General features: G+C 36.2%; 3 protein-coding genes across 3 annotated transcripts; 1 reads left to right on the forward strand and 2 right to left on the reverse strand.

Moving 5' to 3' along the window:
- The first annotated feature begins 286 nt into the window (after nt 1–286).
- On the forward strand, nt 287–8,804 carry LOC115957392 (actin-related protein 8). Its single transcript, XM_031075620.1, has 12 exons — nt 287–857; nt 1,448–1,533; nt 2,077–2,147; nt 2,310–2,377; nt 2,730–2,791; nt 3,912–4,009; nt 4,796–4,877; nt 5,207–5,349; nt 6,127–6,275; nt 7,503–7,636; nt 7,762–7,880; nt 8,225–8,804. Exons 1-12 carry the CDS (start codon nt 517–519, stop codon nt 8,300–8,302), a joined length of 1,431 nt encoding a protein of 476 aa, XP_030931480.1. The 5' UTR covers nt 287–516; the 3' UTR covers nt 8,303–8,804.
- Nucleotides 8,805–8,865: 61 nt separating this feature from the next.
- On the reverse strand, nt 8,866–10,698 carry LOC115957391 (pentatricopeptide repeat-containing protein At5g66520-like). Its single transcript, XM_031075619.1, has one exon. It carries the CDS (start codon nt 10,525–10,527, stop codon nt 8,932–8,934), a length of 1,596 nt encoding a protein of 531 aa, XP_030931479.1. The 5' UTR covers nt 10,528–10,698; the 3' UTR covers nt 8,866–8,931.
- A 360-nt stretch (nt 10,699–11,058) lies between these two features.
- Nucleotides 11,059–17,353, reverse strand: LOC115957393 (GPI-anchored protein LLG1-like). Its single transcript, XM_031075621.1, has 3 exons — nt 16,720–17,353; nt 16,553–16,609; nt 11,059–11,775 (listed from the first exon to the last, which is right to left on the reverse strand). The coding sequence occupies exons 1-3, from the start codon at nt 16,820–16,822 to the stop codon at nt 11,417–11,419; spliced, it is 519 nt and encodes a 172-aa protein (XP_030931481.1). The 5' UTR covers nt 16,823–17,353; the 3' UTR covers nt 11,059–11,416.
- Nucleotides 17,354–17,703: the final 350 nt, after the last annotated feature.

Raw genomic sequence — 17,703 nt, forward strand, 5'->3', positions numbered from 1 at the left:
ACCAAGTCTTAACCATAAATTTTTAGAGTTGACTATGAATTCTCAACCTATCAATTGTTTATTAAGAAAAGTAAATTTTTGTAAAATGGGACCATTTTTTTTTTCTTTTTTCATTCTATTCTAAAATAAAATTAGATAAGATTAAAAAAAAAATATTATTTTAACAAATACACTTAAGGAAATTGTAAATAAAAGCCTATGGTAAAGTCAACAGCGGACAGTGAAGAAATGAAGGTATATTAATGGTACGATACCAAACCAATCTGTTCATTACATTTACATAATTTCATGCAGCCGCAGAAAAGAAATCAATGGCACCTTATCGTCCCACGTGTCACATCTTCCATCACCCATGTCATCGCCATTTTCACACACAACTCAGCTCTCATCTCGTCAGACCAGACCAGTCTCACAAAATCTTCAAATTGTCTCTTTCCATAAACATTTTTCTCATTTTCCCCACAAACAAACACCATGAGATGAGATAGCAACCCGAGCTTTCGGTCGCTCGATCTCATGGCGATGCTGCTCAGAAAAGTGTGGGGATCGGTCTCGAACCGGTCCGAGTCGGAGTCGGAGTCGTCGTCGTCGTCGGATCGTAACCGAATTTTCTCGTCGTCGTTGTTGTCGTTGTCGTCGCTAGGGGCGTTCGATCAGTTACCGGCGGATATATTGATGCAGATACTGAGAAAGCTTGAAGCTAAGGACGCTGTGAAAATGAGCGTGGTGTGTAAGTCTTGGAAATCGCTCATCTCCGATAATCTTCTCTGGATTTCCTTCCTCCAGAACCACCCGTATGAGTCTTGGGACGCTATTTTCTTCGCCGAGACCAGCTTGCGATCCGGTTATCCTCTTCAGTAAGTTTCTCGGTTTTTTGTTCAGCTTCTGTTTGCTTGCCAAGAAAACAGAGCTAAACAGTGGAATTTCTTGGAGCTCAGCTATTCGGTTTAATTTTTTTTTTCTTCAAAAATTTAGAGAGAAATTTGAATTGTGCGCTGTTCCTGATTGATTGCTGAAAAATTCGAGCGAAAAGAATATAAAACATTGAATTTTTCTTTGTTTATAAAGAATTTTGAATTTTGATCGTTGTTGAAGTCAATTTTGCACTGACTCTGTTTGGTTGCTGAGATAATCAAGCAAAATATTCAGCTATTTGGTTAAAGTCAATAGATATATTCTCTTTTGAATTGTGTATTCTTTGTTAAAAATCTACAAATGTTTATTCTGGAAACTTTCTTCATCGTTGATTGAAAAGTCTGAATTTTGACTGTTGGTGAAGTGGCTATTGTTATCTATGGTTCAGTTGTATATGAAGATTGAATTGAATTCGATATTAGGTTTATAGTTAGTTAGTGAATCAGATTATTGAAAAGCATATATATGCAGTTTTAACCATTCTGCCATGGGAATATTGTGGCCCCATTCCTAAAATGAACTGTAATTGCAGAACATTTCCCACTCTGATGCCAGAATTATCATTCATGCGCATTTATAGTCAACGGATGCGAGTTCCAGGTTCTGTTATTATTGATGGTGAGCATCTATCACTAGCATAGATTCACTTCATATATCAAGTTATTATTACTATTTTTATTTCTTAATGTTACCAGCCATTTTCGTAGTATGATCGGCGTAGCGGAAATGAGAATATTAAGATGAATAAGTGGAAACACATGAAAATATAGGATTTGAAATAAGGAAATCTGCTTAAAGTTAAGGGTAGCTCCTATTGATGAAAAGATGAGAGAAAGTCGCTTGAGATAGTTTAGTCATGTTTAGAGGAGAGCGATTGATGTACTGGAAGAAAGAGTGAGTTGATCCGAGTTGAGGGAGTAATAGAGAATATGGCTTCAGATAGAATAGAATAGAGAAAAAAGAATACTTGTGGCCAACCCTAACTAATCTATTGAGAGAATCCATAGCTAACCCCAAAATTTTGGTTTAAGGTTTGTTGTTTTTGTTGTACTTGTACCAGTTATTTCAGTCAAGTTATTAATCCTTTTAGTGTTCATTAAGGAATTTAGGACTGACTTACAAAACATGTTCTCATTTTTCTGTTTACATATTCATGCATAGGTGGTTCTGGTTATTGCAAATTTGGTTGGAGCAAGTATGCTTGTCCATCTGGGAAATCAGCAACATTTTTGGTAAGGTTTTAATTGGAACTGATTCACTGAACCTTTAGAAGATTACAGAAACAAATTCTGCAAATTTTGGGAAATCCTATAGGCTTGTTGGGTGTGCTTCTGACTCCCCTTCACTGTTTGTTTTGCCAATTTAGTTTTCTTTTGCTGTATCTGTATGTGCAGGAATTTGGTAACATTGAGTCTCCAATGTACTCTAGGCTTCGACATTTTTTTGCAACTATCTATAACAGGTTCAATCTCTCTCTATTACTGGGAAATTTTTTATATAAACCTCTCTCTCTCTCTCCAACCGGTCAATGAATTTATATTCTGTTACACCTACATTTGCAATAAAGATACAAGTGCAAATGTGGGAATCCTACAGTAAAACTTCATAAAAATCTCAATCATTATATTATGAATACATATGGTTTTCAAGTAGTGAAGTTCTTCTACGAGAAGTACATATTGGAACTTATTTACATGGCATATTTGAGCTTCTATAGTTGTATTACAGTAAGATATTTGCAATCATAAAATCTATTAGTGCTTCTTTGTCTTGGTGCTTAATATGTTCAAGATGCTGATTTTAATTTTTCACAGGATGCAGGTGAAACCATCTAATCAGCCAATTGTTGTGTCTGTACCAATCTGCCATTATGACGGTCAGCTACTATCTAGTAACTTACTGAATAACTCCGTCCTGCATTGCTTGTGCTTATTATCTGTGCCAAAACTTGAAACCCAACCTTTTTCAATTGAAGTCATAGCCCTGTAGTGAAAAAAAAAGCATTATGCTATAGATATACAAGCCATGATTGAACATGTATTGTTTCATATTGTATGACATCTTTTAACTGGCTTCGTGGATGTTATTTATACCAGTTTAGTGGTCGGTATGATAAATACTGGCCAGTACAGCATGTATGGTATGGTATGAACAACATTGTCAGAAAGCCATGATGGATATGTGGAGCAGCAAGGGTAGAATTGTCAGTGGAGATAGCCTAGATGTGAACCTTGCCAATGTGAACATCTGTGATGCTCTAGTCCTCAATGGAGGGTTTAAAGAGGAGGTCTCTTGGGATTGAAAATCGAGTTGGAGTCACGGGGTTTGATTGGGATGAGCTCACCGATCTTCTCAAAACTAATTCCAACTCTATCAGTGGCTGCAATGCATTCGGTGCTGAGCTAAGTAGTGGAGAAGAAAAAAAAAATCAGCCATAGAGAGAGAGGAGACAGTAAAGGAAAATAGGGGAAAACAAAAGAGAATTATATGAATTGATAGAAAAGTATGCTGCTTTGGTTAAAATAGGGCTCAAAATGAAAATGACATAGTATTGAATATAAAAACTATGTCATTTCGAGCTGAGGTGGCATTTAATAGCCACCTAATCAATGGGATTCAAAGAGCTATACAATATGAAAGATGAAAATCTAAAATTCTAAACATAAAGGACAAATTCAAATTGACCCAAAACTTAGAGAGTGTAATTTGCATTTTAGTCATATGAAAACATAATGCTTGATCAATTATGTCTAATAACTCCGAGTATTCATCTCTCGTATCTGCATTTTTAAAAGTGTTTTGGGGAGGAAATAATAAGAACATTATCGCATGTTGAATTCATATATCAGCATAAAGAAAAACATTTGTTGATCTTTTTGTCAGATCCGACAATGTTAGATTTTGGCTTAATGGCGATTGATAAAATTTTATTTTACTTATATGTTGTCTCTCAGTTTGTATAATATGGTGTTTTTTTTCTTCTGTGGTTATTCCAGATACTGAATCTGCCAAAGCATCAAGGCGGCAGCTCAAAAAAACCATGTACTCAGCCCTATTTGATATGAATGTCCCTGCTGTTTGTGCCATCAATCAGGTTGATCTTTTTATTTAGAAGCCTTTTCTGTTAAATAAATTCTGGTACGGTCACTGTTAGAATAGAAAGCTAAATCAAGTTGAAAGGAGTTATGTGATTTGAAGAATAAGAAGATCCATGAGATGTAAATACTTCTATAAAGCTTAGGTCTATGCCATTGCAAATGTCCTAGAAAAGTTATTGTAGCTTTCCATAAGATGTGCAAGGAGAAAAAGAAACCCCCATGGACTAATCTAACCTAAACCTAATGAAAATGGGTTCCTATGGGCAGCTGAAAAGATTGAAAAATAACTCCATCTTGAACCATATTTAAATAATGCAATGACTTCTTAATCACTTCTCTTTAGTACATTATAACATTCCCGTCATAATTTTACATTCATCTCTGACTGTAAATTCAAACTTTAGCGTACACTTAAAAAAATTTATATTTCTGTAACCCTCCTAATGACTTCTCTTCAGTGCATTAATTACATTATCTTACCTGAGAGTTTGGCAATCCAGATTGTCTTTGTGTAGAATTTCCCACGACGAGGGAGCTTCTGCAAACCAGTTGTCCATACTCACAACCCATGCTAATTTTTTTGTCTTCATGGTGCATGAATATGATCGTGTACCAATACTCCAAATTAACCTAATGATTTGGATGCTTCGTGTTTGTATTTTTAAGATCTGTAAATTGGATCTGGATTTCTTCTATCTTTTGAAATTAGAAAAAGAACAATAATTCCATTGTTATTCTCATTATCTCTATGTCATCTTATGCATCTATTTCTAAAAATTTAGGCAATATTAGCATTATATGCAGCGAGACGAACTTCAGGAATTGTTGTTAATATTGGTTTTCAAGTCACATCTGTTGTTCCAAGTAAGTTTTCCTCATTTTTTGTCTTATTAACTTCATGATGTTGAGATTGATATGTGGAGTATTTTATTGCAATGTCCTGTAGTATTGGGCCTTAATAGGCACTTTAAGCTTAGTTTGGAGCCTTCTTGTATTCTTCATTATGAAAGTGAGCCTTAATTGCTGCTTATGGCTCTTTTCCTGGATAATGCAATTTGTAGGCCCACTATTTTCCACCTAATCCCTTTCTCAACTTCTTCTTTTTTAGCTTTTCAATTTCTTTTTATTTTAACCCTTTTTAGCTTTAAAGTTAATTGGACTTCATATTATACATTTGCTACTGTGTTTTTCAGTTTTACATGGCAAAGTAATGCGCAAGGTTGGTGTGGAAGTTGTGGGAGTGGGAGCATTAAAACTTACAGGGTTCCTTAAGGAGCTGATGCAGCTGAACAATATAAATTTCGGATCACTGTATACTGTTCGCACACTGAAAGAGGTAGTGCTTTGAGAATGGTTATCTTATTTCTATTCTTGTTTCATGAAAGATTGGTTAGTTTGTTTTTGTCCTGGCTAATTTGCATGTAGAGTAATTGGCTAATCAAAATAGCTTTCCAAATAATGGGAATCCTCACTTATGTACTTCCATTTTTGGAGAACTGAATGCACTGCTTTCAAATCTAGGTGCGTCCTTTTTTTGTGTTGTATGACAAATCTTCAAATTTATAATAATAATAATAATAATTATTATTATTATTTTGGTTAGGCAGGATCCTATGAGTCTCAATTTTTTTGCTTAGTGCTGGTAATTCCAAATTCTATGAATAGAGTTTCTTCTGGTCCGATCAAATATCTTATTGACATGGCCATATCCACTTCCAATCACAAACTTCCAAATGCTACAAATATCACCGTTATTGCTACCATTTTAACATGATGCTTACAGAAACAGGACTTATTATTTCAAAATGTACAGTCTATGGACTAATATTCACTTTTATTATTATGTTATCCTCTTGGTTTCTTGATATTTAGGAAGTTCCCAAGTATATCTCAATTTTAAAAGGTTAAGACGTGTGTTATTGGCTTCAAAGGGTAGGGATTAGAAAGTATAGGAGTATCAATGATTTCTTATGGATTTTATTTGTATAGTTTTTATTTTTTGTTTTTTTAAGTTGAATCCATGTCAAGTTTGTGGTTTCAGTGATTATTATGTTTCCCTAGGAAATATTCATACTGAATTTTTTGTTTTTTTGTTGACTGAATGAGCACACAGAACCTATGTTATGTTGCTGCTGATTATGAGGCCGAATTATCTAAAAATATGCCAGCGTCATTTGAAATTACGGGAGAAGGTCCTATTACTCTTTCGAAAGAGCGGTTTCAAACAGGAGAGATCTTATTCTGGCCAAGTATTGGAGGAGTGTAAGTTCATTTCTAGCACAATCTGGTTATTTATATTAAGTATCTATTTGGGAATAGCTTATTTAGCATTTTGCTGAAATTTTTTTACTAAAAGTGTGCTAAAGTATACTTATACCTTGAAATTTTTTGAAAAAGTGATAAAAGGCGGGAAAAGTGAGGCTTTAAAAAGCTATACATAAAAACTAAAAGCTAAAGTTTAAAGCTAATGCCAAACACACTCTAAGTGGGCTGAAGGATTCCCATATAAATGTTTTCTTTGGAAACCAAGATATGTTTCTGTCGCCAATATCAATAACATCTTGCATATCTGCTTGGTGCTCCTAAAATTGACTTCAATTTTTATAAATGGTTGGGGCCTGATCCTGAGCATGTCCAAGTGAATTCTTCAGATCATGGTTTATGTCTAGCTTTACAACCTGAAACTATTTTATTGCCAAGGACAAACTCAAGACTAATGCTTTTGGAGTTTAAAAGATGAATAATTTGTTTACTCTTAAACTAAAAATTACTGGACAATTTTGTCATTTTTAAGTGTTTCTTACTGACATTTACAAGTTGTCCAAAAATTCTCCGTTAATATATACATAGACCGGATAGTTTGTTTTTTACTTTATGCATAAGCAGTTTCACTTTCTGTTGATATTTCTAGAATCAGTTCTTTTCAGTTAGTAACCTTTTGCAGTGGTTGATGGCAATTAGGGAAAGGTGTGTCTAAGGCTGTGTTTATTTCGGATGAAAAACATATACGGAAAATATTTTATACTTGACAGGGTGTTTGGGTGGGCTAGAAAATATGGTCAAATTGACCGTAAAATAGAGGGGGTGGGAGTGTAAATTGATTTACACTTTTATTTGACCTTCAACCATTTTACACCTCACTCCAGCCACCCGAACACAGAGAGAAAGAAGCTCCAGCCGAGACAATGTCTGGTGCATTTGCCGGATTATACATATTTTTTGGTAACCATTTTACGTGCAAACCAAACATTGGAAACCATTTTCCAGCGTATTTTCCAGAACACAACCATACAACTGAAAATATTATCCTTTCCAAAAAATATTTTCACCTGAAAAAATTTTACAATCAGAAAATATTCTACATTGAGCTAAACACAGTCTAACCACTTGTATATGTCCATGTTTGTCCTTGCTGTGGATTCCTAATATTTTGTTTCTTGAGTTATTGTTGCCTTGTATGTTTAAGTCTATCATATGATCTTGGTATAGGCGTGCAATGGGTTTGCACCAGGCTGTAGCACTTTGTATGGACCACTGCCATGATGCAGAATTAACAAGCGATGATGCTTGGTTCAAGACTGTAGTCTTGTCAGGGGGGACTGCATGTTTACCAGGGCTGGCAGGTACTTGAACAGTTTTATTCTTTTGCAACAAAGCTCTGAAAGATGAAATGGATCTCTTTCTAATCTTATGGACTTAATCAAGAAATATAACAAGATACATTTGATTGTAAATTCTTTTGGTTCAGAGAGGTTAGAGAAGGAACTACATGGACTTCTTCCCGCATCCATTTCTAATGGAATCAGAGTCATTCCTCCTCCATATGGTGTGGACACTGCATGGTTTGGGGCAAAGCTCGTCAGCAATGTAAGCTACCTCATTACCTGGTGCTACCTGTACCTCAATGAACATCAAAAATTGCTTGTTTTGCCATCCATTATGGCATGTCAACTCTACTGTTCAATAAATCCCAAAATAATGGTCTTCCTCAAAGAATACTCCCTACTTCACTTAAGCTTAATTAAGTTTCTGTTGAAATGTTAAATAGGAGTTTCATAAACATCAAAGCATGGTTCAGATACATGATCAGACATTGAGTTTGTGCAGACTGGCTTTTATTAGACGACTAGTAGCTCTAAGTTACATGGCACTTTTTGCTTCTCTTTGTACAAGTGTTAGTTATTTATTTTTAAGCTTTTTGTTAATTACAGTTAAGCAACTTTCCTGGTCCTTGGTGTCTGACAAAGAAGCCGTCCGGACTGAAGTCTAAACTCAACCTCATGTGGTGATCAGATTACTTGGCTTAGTATGACTAGAAGGCATTTCTGATGGAAATCCTGGCCAACTTTATCTGGTGAAGATATCGCTCAACTGCACCAGGGACCTTCTGGTTCTTTGTTTCCTCCAGAGAGCAGGGAGGGGTTCTTGTTAAGTGAGTTAGCTTCAGTTTTAGAATTTAGGCAATGAATATTTTTATGAACTTCCTTGCCTATTTATTCTTGATATTAAAAAGTGAGCATCGTTGAATAAGAATTCACTGTAACTTTATATGCGTTTATAAAAGTAAGCATCCTTGAATAAGAATTCACTGTAACTTTATATGCGTTTATAAAAGTAAGCATCCTTGAATAAGAATTCACTGTAACTTTATATGTGTTAATGAATAATCAATACCAAGAGTGAATAAAGCTGTTCAGCTGATGTAATTGATAGTGGATTCCAGTTTCTGTTATTGTGTATTTTACTTGAATACATTGATGCCAATCTATGGAGAAGGATTCTATTTTTTCTCATGTTTCCTATTTGAATTTACTAATCAGTTACTGCTTCTTTTTCCTGAACTGGTGGATAGGTTTGGCCATCCGAGTCCTGATCGAGAGTATTGGCAAATTAGATGCCATCTTCAACTTGGGCATTTCTAATTTGCCATCAAACCCTTCAATAGCCTGTTGATCTCTCTAAGCTTGCTATGGTCTATATCACCTGCTACAAACTCATGGACAACACCATCTATTTCAACAAAACTCATACCACATGTTGTCTCCAAGTCATTTTTCTTGATGAATTTTCTAATTTTGGTTGCATCCGCTTTTTCACCCGCACTAGTCAACATGAGCCCTGCTAGTTTATATCGGTCACCTGACAGTGGCTCAAGCTCAATGAGGTGTCTGAAAGCATGGTTTCCTCTCCTTACGTCACCATAGGTTCGACAAGCACTAAGTAATGCACCCCATATAATTGAATTGGGTTCTTCCGGCATCAACATGATGAACTTTTCTGCTTCTACCAACTGCCCAGCACGGCCAAGGAGGTCAACCATGCATCCATAATGCTCAATCGAAGGCCTAATCCCAAAATCATGAATCATTTGATTGAAATAGTGATGTCCAAGCTCCACATATCCAGCATGGGAGCAAGCAGATAATACAGCCACAAAGATCACTTCATTTGGATAAGTTCCACTAGCAACCATCTCATCAAACAGTTGAAAGCATTTTTCAGCTTGTCCATGCAAGGCAAAACCAGATATAATGACTCCCCATGTTACTATATCTTTTTGAGGCATTTTTTGAAAGAGTTCATAGCCACATCTGATGCTACCACACTTGGCATACATATCAATGAGAGCAGTACCCAAGGTAACACCAATCTTCACCCCAGCTTTATCAAGATATGCATGTATCCATCTTCCTTGATCCAGTGCCCCCAAATGAGCACAAGCAGACAATGAGCTCACAAGTGTTGATTCATTTGGATGCACTTGGGAATCCATCATTTCATGAAAGACACCTAAAGCCTCTAAATACATATCATTCTTGGTGTATCCTGTAACCATTGCACTCCAAGATGCAACATCTTTTGCTTCCATGGTATCAAACATTCTTCTAGCCTTTTCTACATGACCTTTACTTAGGTACCCAGAGATTATAGCGTTCTTGGTATGCGTGTTCTCTTCCGAGAATTCTGCAAGAACACGCTCTGCACAAGCAATGATATCTGAATTTGTGTACATATGGATTAGTGAGCTATGAATGTGGGTATCAGGTGCTATTCCAGCTTTTATTATCTGGCTATGCACTTGTTTACCTTCGGAAAGAGCTTCCAAATGGGAACATGCTTTAAGGACAAAGGTGTAAGTGTAATTGTCTGGGGTTAGTCCATCTAGTAACAGCTTATTATACAGTAAGAGAGATTCATGTGGGCACTTACAGAGTGTAAAGCCTCTGATCATGGTGTTGTAGGCAAATACATCAGGAGAAGGTAGTCTATGAAAGATTGATAAGGCAGAGTTGATTTGTGACGTTTTAACATATGACTCGAGGAGCCTCCCAGCATTTGGATAACAGTCAAGGAGACCTGTCACAACCAACTGCGTGTGTAATTGTTTAACTTCCTGATAGTTTTGGCACAATTGAAGCAAGTGAATGCTTGCAGGAATTCTAGTTGGGGTCCTTACTAATGGGGTAGGAAACCTCTGTTTGGGCAAGGATGCAGCTAAGAGGAAAGCAGCCATAATTTGAGAACCCAAAAACAATTATATAAAACTTCAAAGCTCAGTAATAGCTTATTGTCATTGCAGACAAGAAAGTGTAGCCTTGATTTCTTAAAGTGTTTTTAAGGTTTGGTCAGTTGGAGGCAAGGAAATGAAATATATAATATAATACAGCTAAGATATTTGATTTTAGTAATTTTTTTACCCTAAGATATCCATAGCCACACAAACTATATCCAAGCACAAGAGGATAAGAGGACAGCTGCATCGTGGGCCCACATCTAATACACGTTTGACAAAAATGGGAAATGACAAGAACAAATTGATCTGTCAGTGAATATAATTGGAGAGATTTAATTAATAATTAATTTTTGTATCACGCAACGCACAAACCAATACTCAAAGATACAACAACCAATACCTAACCCCAACTACTTGGGTGCTGCAAGTGCAAAGTACAAATTGATACATCATAAATTTCAGTTAGGCATACCCAAAATTAGTTTTAACACTAGCATGGGGATTTAAAAAAAAAAAAAAAAAAAAAAAAAAAAAAACTTATTTTACATCCTCAAACACAATTTTATTTATTTTACCAACCTGTTTTACATTTCACACAACATTCTAGTTTTTATTTTTTTACATATAACTTATTAAAGTAATATAAGCTACCTAGCCAACTCATTCTCTCTCTTCTTTCCTATCTCTCTCTTCCAACTTTTTAGCAACCCACACCCGGGTAAAGCTCAATTTGAGCCAGTGGGTTGCTAAAATAGCAACTGGCTAATGCTTCAGCTCCAGCTGGTGATGATTTAAGGGAAAACAATGCCCAGAACCTGATGTATCAAAAAAATGTAATCTTCTTCACGAGGTCATAGAGAAAAAGAAAAAGATAGTTGACTTTTGGCCTTCATAAAGACTTAAATAATAACAGAAAGAAGCCAGCTGTGAGCATTAGCAGTGGGCAGGGGTACATGTTGTGAGACCCACTTTCATTGGCTGAAATTGATGGTGCTAGTGCAGGGCATGCAAGACCCTCCTTGCCTTCCCTGCACTCACTGGCAAAAAGGCCAGGTGGGTATTTTCCATAGAGGTTTATGTAGCTGAACATGGTTGAGGCACAATCATTTGTCAAATCATTTAACACGTCCGCATAAGGGCAAGCAAATTCCTTGAATGCTGGACAACACTGATCAGGTGGGTAGTTGGGTCCTTTGCATTTGCTTGTGATGATTGTGTAGTTCAGAAACTCGAAGCTCACAGGGCAAGCTGCAGATTTTGCATAAGTAAATATATCATCAGACCACTCTATTACCTTTGTATATTGGGTAGAACAAGTGATTAATTATGAAAACAGAAAAGTAATAATGCCTTGAAAAAGAAAATTTCCATAGTGGTTTATCAATTTTCCTTCACTTCCCTTACTGAATGATTCGTTCCCTAGATGCAAACAAAGCCTTAGTGTGGAACAATATACGTTCTAAAGATAACATCAATGACATTCCTTAGGCAAGTTCTCTCTCAAATATGCCACCTCTCAAGTCACAAAAGATGAATGCTTTGCATAAACAAGCAAAAGAAGATATGGATATGCACATCAGAAACCAGCCAGCTATATTATCATCGTAACTGTATGTATACAATCCATGGTCTGAATGGATCGGAGTGATGGTTAAACTCATTATGGATTCACAAAGTCAATCACCTAATTTACTCGCCTTTGATTCAGAATGATCTGAAGCACCATTGTGGAAATTTATTTGACATAAAAATTAATGTGTCTAATCCTGATCATTCAGTCATCTGCTATTTGCAGAGTATGGTATACCATTCACTTCTAATGATCTCTAATGCCACCCTTGTGATCAAGTAGTCTAAACAAATGCAAGAAGTTATCAGGAGAAAACTTAGAATGCATCCTATAATATAAGATATAAACAAATGAACTTCACTCTATGAACCCAACTGCAGCATCACTTCCTCACACAAAAGCTATACGTGAATAACAGAGAAATTATTTTTTCTGGAACAAACAACAAGCAAATATCCCACTAATATTTCAGGAGGAAAACCTTTAAAAAAAAAAACCAATAATATCTTTGTTGATGTAGTATAACCATAAGACCACCGGTTAGGTATGGTTTCGAGGATCTTGCTTCTTATTGCTTAGTAATCAGTAGCGGGGATCCTTCCACTTTTCAAGAAGCAATTGATAGCTCTAAAAGGGATAAGTGGATGGAAACTATGGTGCAAGAGATGGAGTCCTTGAATAAGAACAAGACTTGAGAGTTGTCAGAACTTCCAAAGGGAAAGAAATCGATAGGTTGCAAGTGGGTTTTCAGAAAGAAGGAAGCAATATCAAAAAGGGAAGGAGAACGATTCAAAGCGAGATCGGTGGCAAAGGGATATTTACAAAGACATGGGATTGACTAGATGAGGTTTTCTCACCTGTGGCCAGGCATACTTCTATCAGGGTAGTGTTGGGCCTGTTGGCCTTGATAGCACATCAAGATCTGGAATTGGAATAATTGGATGTGAAGACGGCATTCCTTCATGGGAATTTGGAGGAAGAAATCTTCTTGGAACAACTAGAGGGATTCAAGAAACCAGGTACAGAGAATCTTGTTTGCAAATTGAAAAAGTCACTCTATGGCTTATACAATCTCCCAGATATGATACAAGAGGTTTGATTCCTATATGATTCAGATTGGTTATACTCGTTGTGAGCATGATTGTTGTGTATATGTTAGGAGGCTCGATGATGGTTCTTATATTTTTTTGGTTACTATATGTTAATTGTTGCTAAGAGCATGTGTGAGGTTGACAGGCTAAAGTCTTTGTTGCGCAAAGAATTTGACATGAAAGACTTGGGTATTGCTAAGAAAATTTTGGGTACGGAGATTTGCAGGGATAGGGAGTCAAGAAAGTTGTGGTTATCTCAAAAGAACTATATCAGAAAAGTTTATGAAAAATTCAACATGTAAGATGCTAAGCCCGTAAGCACCCCACTGGCAAATCACTTCAAATTATTTGGTAGTTGGTTCCTAAGTAACGAAAAAGAAATTGAAGGCATGTCAAAGGTTCCATATGCAAGTGCAGCTTGGTTTTAATGTACATGATGGTTTGCACTAGGCCGGATTTGGTTCATGCAGTGAGTACTATCAATAAGTACATGGAAAACCCAGGTAGAGAGCATTGAAATGCAATGAAGTGGATATTCAGATACCTGAATGGAATTGCAAGATATGCGATCTTGTTTGCGAGGAAACATGGGAATAATTCAGTGGTAGGATATGTGGATTCAAACTATCCAGGCAATATGGATGACAGAAGGTCTACTATAGGATATGTGTTCACACTATTAGGAGGGTCCATTTTTTGGAGATCCACAGTACAATCCCTAGTCACCATGTCTACTATAGAAGCTGAGTACATGGCGGTAGTTGAAGTTGCAAAGGAAGCACTGTGGCTGAAAGCGCTAGTCAAAGAGCTTGGTTTGAACCAAGGAGGAGTTCAGTTGCATTGTGATAGTCAGAGTGCCATTTACTTGGCAAAGCATCAGGTTTATCATGCATTGATGTAAGATTCCACATGATAAGGGAGTTGATTGTCACAGGAGAGATTGTTCTTCAGAAGATTGACATTTTATAGAATGCAGCCGATATATTGACGAAGCTGGCACCTACAAACAAATTCAAGCACTGCTTGGACTTGACTAGTGTTTGTGGCTTGTGATAGTCCGTATGGGCTAAGGTGGAGGCGATCGAAGAGTTTCGTTTGTGAAGCTTGATACAATTCAAGCCAAGGTGGAGATTTGTTGGAATGGCTTAAATTGTAATGTCGGTGGATTGATATTACAAGCAAGCATTAAATGTTGTCTTGCATGAATTGTCAAAAAGGCAAGGAACGAACAACATCTGACATGCAAACCAAATTCTTGCTTTCTTCTTGTAGCTGAAATGGATGACTCCGTTGGCAATAATGCTGGTCATCTTCTTTGAATTGATAAGTTTCATGTGCTGAAACTATTGACATTTTGGCTGAACATCTAGCTATAAATAGAGAAGATGCAAGAGCGCTCCTATGTGAGATAGCAAAAGAGAAATATCTTCTACAGTGTGTGTGCACCAAAGATAGGAAGTTAGAGTGTCCTACAACTCTTGTCTAAATACAATAGGGTGTTCTCTATTTATTTGTGAGAGAACCAAGGGTGTATATGGGGTTTGGGCTTGTGTGAGGGATTTTCTTAAAAAATAACTGTAAATCCGAAACTATATTATTAGTTAGGCAACGTTTCAAACTATTTTTGTTTCTAACAATTCGAGTCCAGAGGACTCGATTTTGCCATTTGAAAATGCACTTGGAAATCGAGTGTGAGAAACTCAAGTTTGAAAATCGAGTGTCTCACACTTGATTTTCAAGCGTATTTTCAAATGGCAAAATCAAGTCCTCTGGACTCAAATTGTTAGAAACGAAAATAATTTGAAACGTTGCCTTACTAATAAAATAGTTTGAAGGATTTGGTTATTTTTAAAAGAAATGATGGAGATCAAGGCACCGCTTCGAAGGATCTCGTTCAAGTACCAATTGGGCCAATTACAAGAGCACAAACAAAGAAGTTCAAGAATATATTCAACGAACTCATCCAAGAGTTATGGGCTCAAGCAAACTCGTGGAGGCCCATTGAGCATGATCCACGTGGGCAACAAAAAATCGTCACCTTGATTCAAGTTCTAAAAGGATCCGGTCAAGGCTAAGAATTGACATGAAATATTTTGGATCTATGTAAAAAACGTTATTCTAGGTTTAGGTGATTTATTTCCTTGTTTTTAGGTGCATTTAATACTTTTTAGGTCAAACTTTATTCCTATATGGTTAGGTATCAATTAGGAGTTATTTTAGAATATATTTTCTTATCTGTCAAGTTTTAAGGAGCCCTTAAATAGTCATCTAAGTCTGTAAACTTTTTTGAGAGATTATTGATAAAACTTGTGAGGTTTATTCTCTTTGATTCTTTGAAGAACTACTCGAACTTATCGGGAATTCCCGTGGTGTTCATCTCGACTTATCAAACGGAGTTTCCACCACTGTTTGTGGCGTCTTCCTTATACCGAGGTTCTTGTTTGTCATAAACAACGGGTCGAGGTCTCCCATTTGAATCTGTCCATAGAACGATCTTGGGTTCCCTTTCATTGTTGGGTCTCGTTATTCTTGACGGGGTTCACATCAAGAAATCCTTGTGTGAGAGTGTCTTCAAGCTATTGTTGTAATCTTCATAGTTATAGTCAAACTTTATTCTATCACCTCCCATGGATATAGGCATATTGCCAAACCACGTAAATTCCTTGTGTCATATTTTCTCTTCTCTACTCTTTAACCTTACGTAAACAGATTGTTTCACAAATCTCACAACAGTTTTTAAATGTTGCACCCCCAAAAAAGAATAGATGTGGCTGAACTTGATTAGTCTGTTTAGGATACCTAGCCGACCCCAATTAGTTTGTTGAGGATACATAGCCGGCTGAAATTTTGGAAATAAGATTTGGTTGTTATTTTATGTTTTTGACAGTTGTAGAAAAGCTCATAATCATCTCTTTTAGTGCTATGGCAATGGGGCAAGCACTTTGAAAAAGGTTTCTACTCTTGAATTCATTACTCCTTCAGCCTTCAGGGCAAGATCTCCCTATTTTAATCACAGGTTTCTAATTTCGCAGCAAATAATTTCTCAGTGTCATATTTGTAATGCTCCTAACTAAAATCCAGAAGGATATAACTAAAAAAACGGAAATAACAGAAAGGAATCTGAAAGCCTCAAAGCCATAAACTAGTAATGATTACAAGTGGGTATGCCTGAAAAGGCAAAATCCATCAGCCTATAGATAGATTTGATGGATCCAACGTGGTCTAATTGAAAACTAAAAAAATGGGCATAAACCAAAGTTGGGGCTTTTTAGCTATCAGATCCAATACCAATGCATTACAAAACAAGAACAAACCCAGAAAATATCTGATCGAAAATAAAGAAATCAGTTGTGAAAGTTAGCACCTTTTTTAGCTTGAAGAAGGTTCCTGCCAGTAAATGACTGAGATTCAAACATACTATCTGCAATTACACACACAAACGTTAGCAAAAAAAAAAAAAAAAAAAAAACAGAAAATATAGAGAATCACATGTTTCAAAAAAGACTAAGACTGTTGAAAAATGTGAAGTACCTGAAATGAAAGTGGGAGGAGAAGAAGAAGAAACAGGAAGACCCATCAAAAGGTAGGACAAGAGGATTGCAGAGAAGAAGCAGAAACATCGATTCCAGTCCATATTTTCTTGGATTTTCTGTGGGCTTGAGAAAGTGAAAGAAACAGAGAGAGAAAAGAAGAAAGAGAGAGACCTTTTATTTAATGAACTGTCAACTGAGCTAACTACTGCTCTACCTAGCTCCTTCAATTCCTTCAATTTATCTTTTTAACTAACAAAAGAAAAAAGCTTTGAGCTATTCAAATTTCAGACAAAGAGTTTACATAAGATTACAGTTTACAGACAGACATGAAGAGGAAAGGAGGACACACACAAACAAGAATTAATCAGAGTTTTGAGCTTGAAGAGGAAGTGAGTGAGTGAGTGAGTGAGAAAGAGAGCTTTGGTATTAGGGAAGAAGATTACTCACTCACATCTCTCTTTCTCTCTCACGAATTAGTCAGAGTTGATGTTATTTATTGAGTTAGTTTTAATAAATAAATAAAAATATTTTAATAAAAACAGAGACAGTCTTGCATGATTGATTGAAGTGGGTTACAGCAGGAAACGCGAGAACTATATTTCCTCATGGAGTGAGAATGACCCCGTCAGCAGTCAGCAGTCAGCACACACCAACACTCTCTCTATCTCCATGGTGTAAGCTTCTCATTTATCATTTATGTGAATATTTTTGTTTACTAAATTAGTCTTTAATATAACTAGCCGATGTGCCCGCATGATGTGCGGGTATATTATGATGTGCATAGACATCACTAAGAGCTTTCTAGATTAATAAGAATCTCTCGGTGTTTTTAACGGTGATGTACAGGATTTAAAACCCCCTTCCTCAATTATTGAATTATCAAGAAAAAGAAAAGAAGAGAAAAGAAAAGAAAAAGATATATATGACATCAAAGTATAATGCTCAATAAAAAAACATAGAATTATTATGAAACCATCCCATT

Source organism: Quercus lobata, chromosome 8 (genome assembly GCF_001633185.2).
Source record: "Quercus lobata isolate SW786 chromosome 8, ValleyOak3.0 Primary Assembly, whole genome shotgun sequence".
Taxonomy (NCBI): Eukaryota; Viridiplantae; Streptophyta; class Magnoliopsida; order Fagales; family Fagaceae; genus Quercus; species Quercus lobata.

Coding starts and splice junctions, on each gene's coding strand:
- LOC115957393 (XM_031075621.1), bottom strand. CDS start 16,822: ATGGACTGGAATCGATGTTTCTGCTTCTTCTCTGCAATCCTCTTGTCC. Junction 16,610..16,719: donor TCCTCCCACTTTCATTTCAG/GTACTTCACATT, acceptor GTGTAATTGCAG/ATAGTATGTTTGAATCTCAG. Junction 11,776..16,552: donor CCTTCTTCAAGCTAAAAAAG/GTGCTAACTTTC, acceptor CAAAATCTGCAG/CTTGCCCTGTGAGCTTCGAG.
- LOC115957391 (XM_031075619.1), bottom strand. CDS start 10,527: ATGGCTGCTTTCCTCTTAGCTGCATCCTTGCCCAAACAGAGGTTTCCT.
- LOC115957392 (XM_031075620.1), top strand. CDS start 517: ATGGCGATGCTGCTCAGAAAAGTGTGGGGATCGGTCTCGAACCGGTCC. Junction 1,534..2,076: donor AGGTTCTGTTATTATTGATG/GTGAGCATCTAT, acceptor ATTCATGCATAG/GTGGTTCTGGTTATTGCAAA. Junction 6,276..7,502: donor TGGCCAAGTATTGGAGGAGT/GTAAGTTCATTT, acceptor ATCTTGGTATAG/GCGTGCAATGGGTTTGCACC.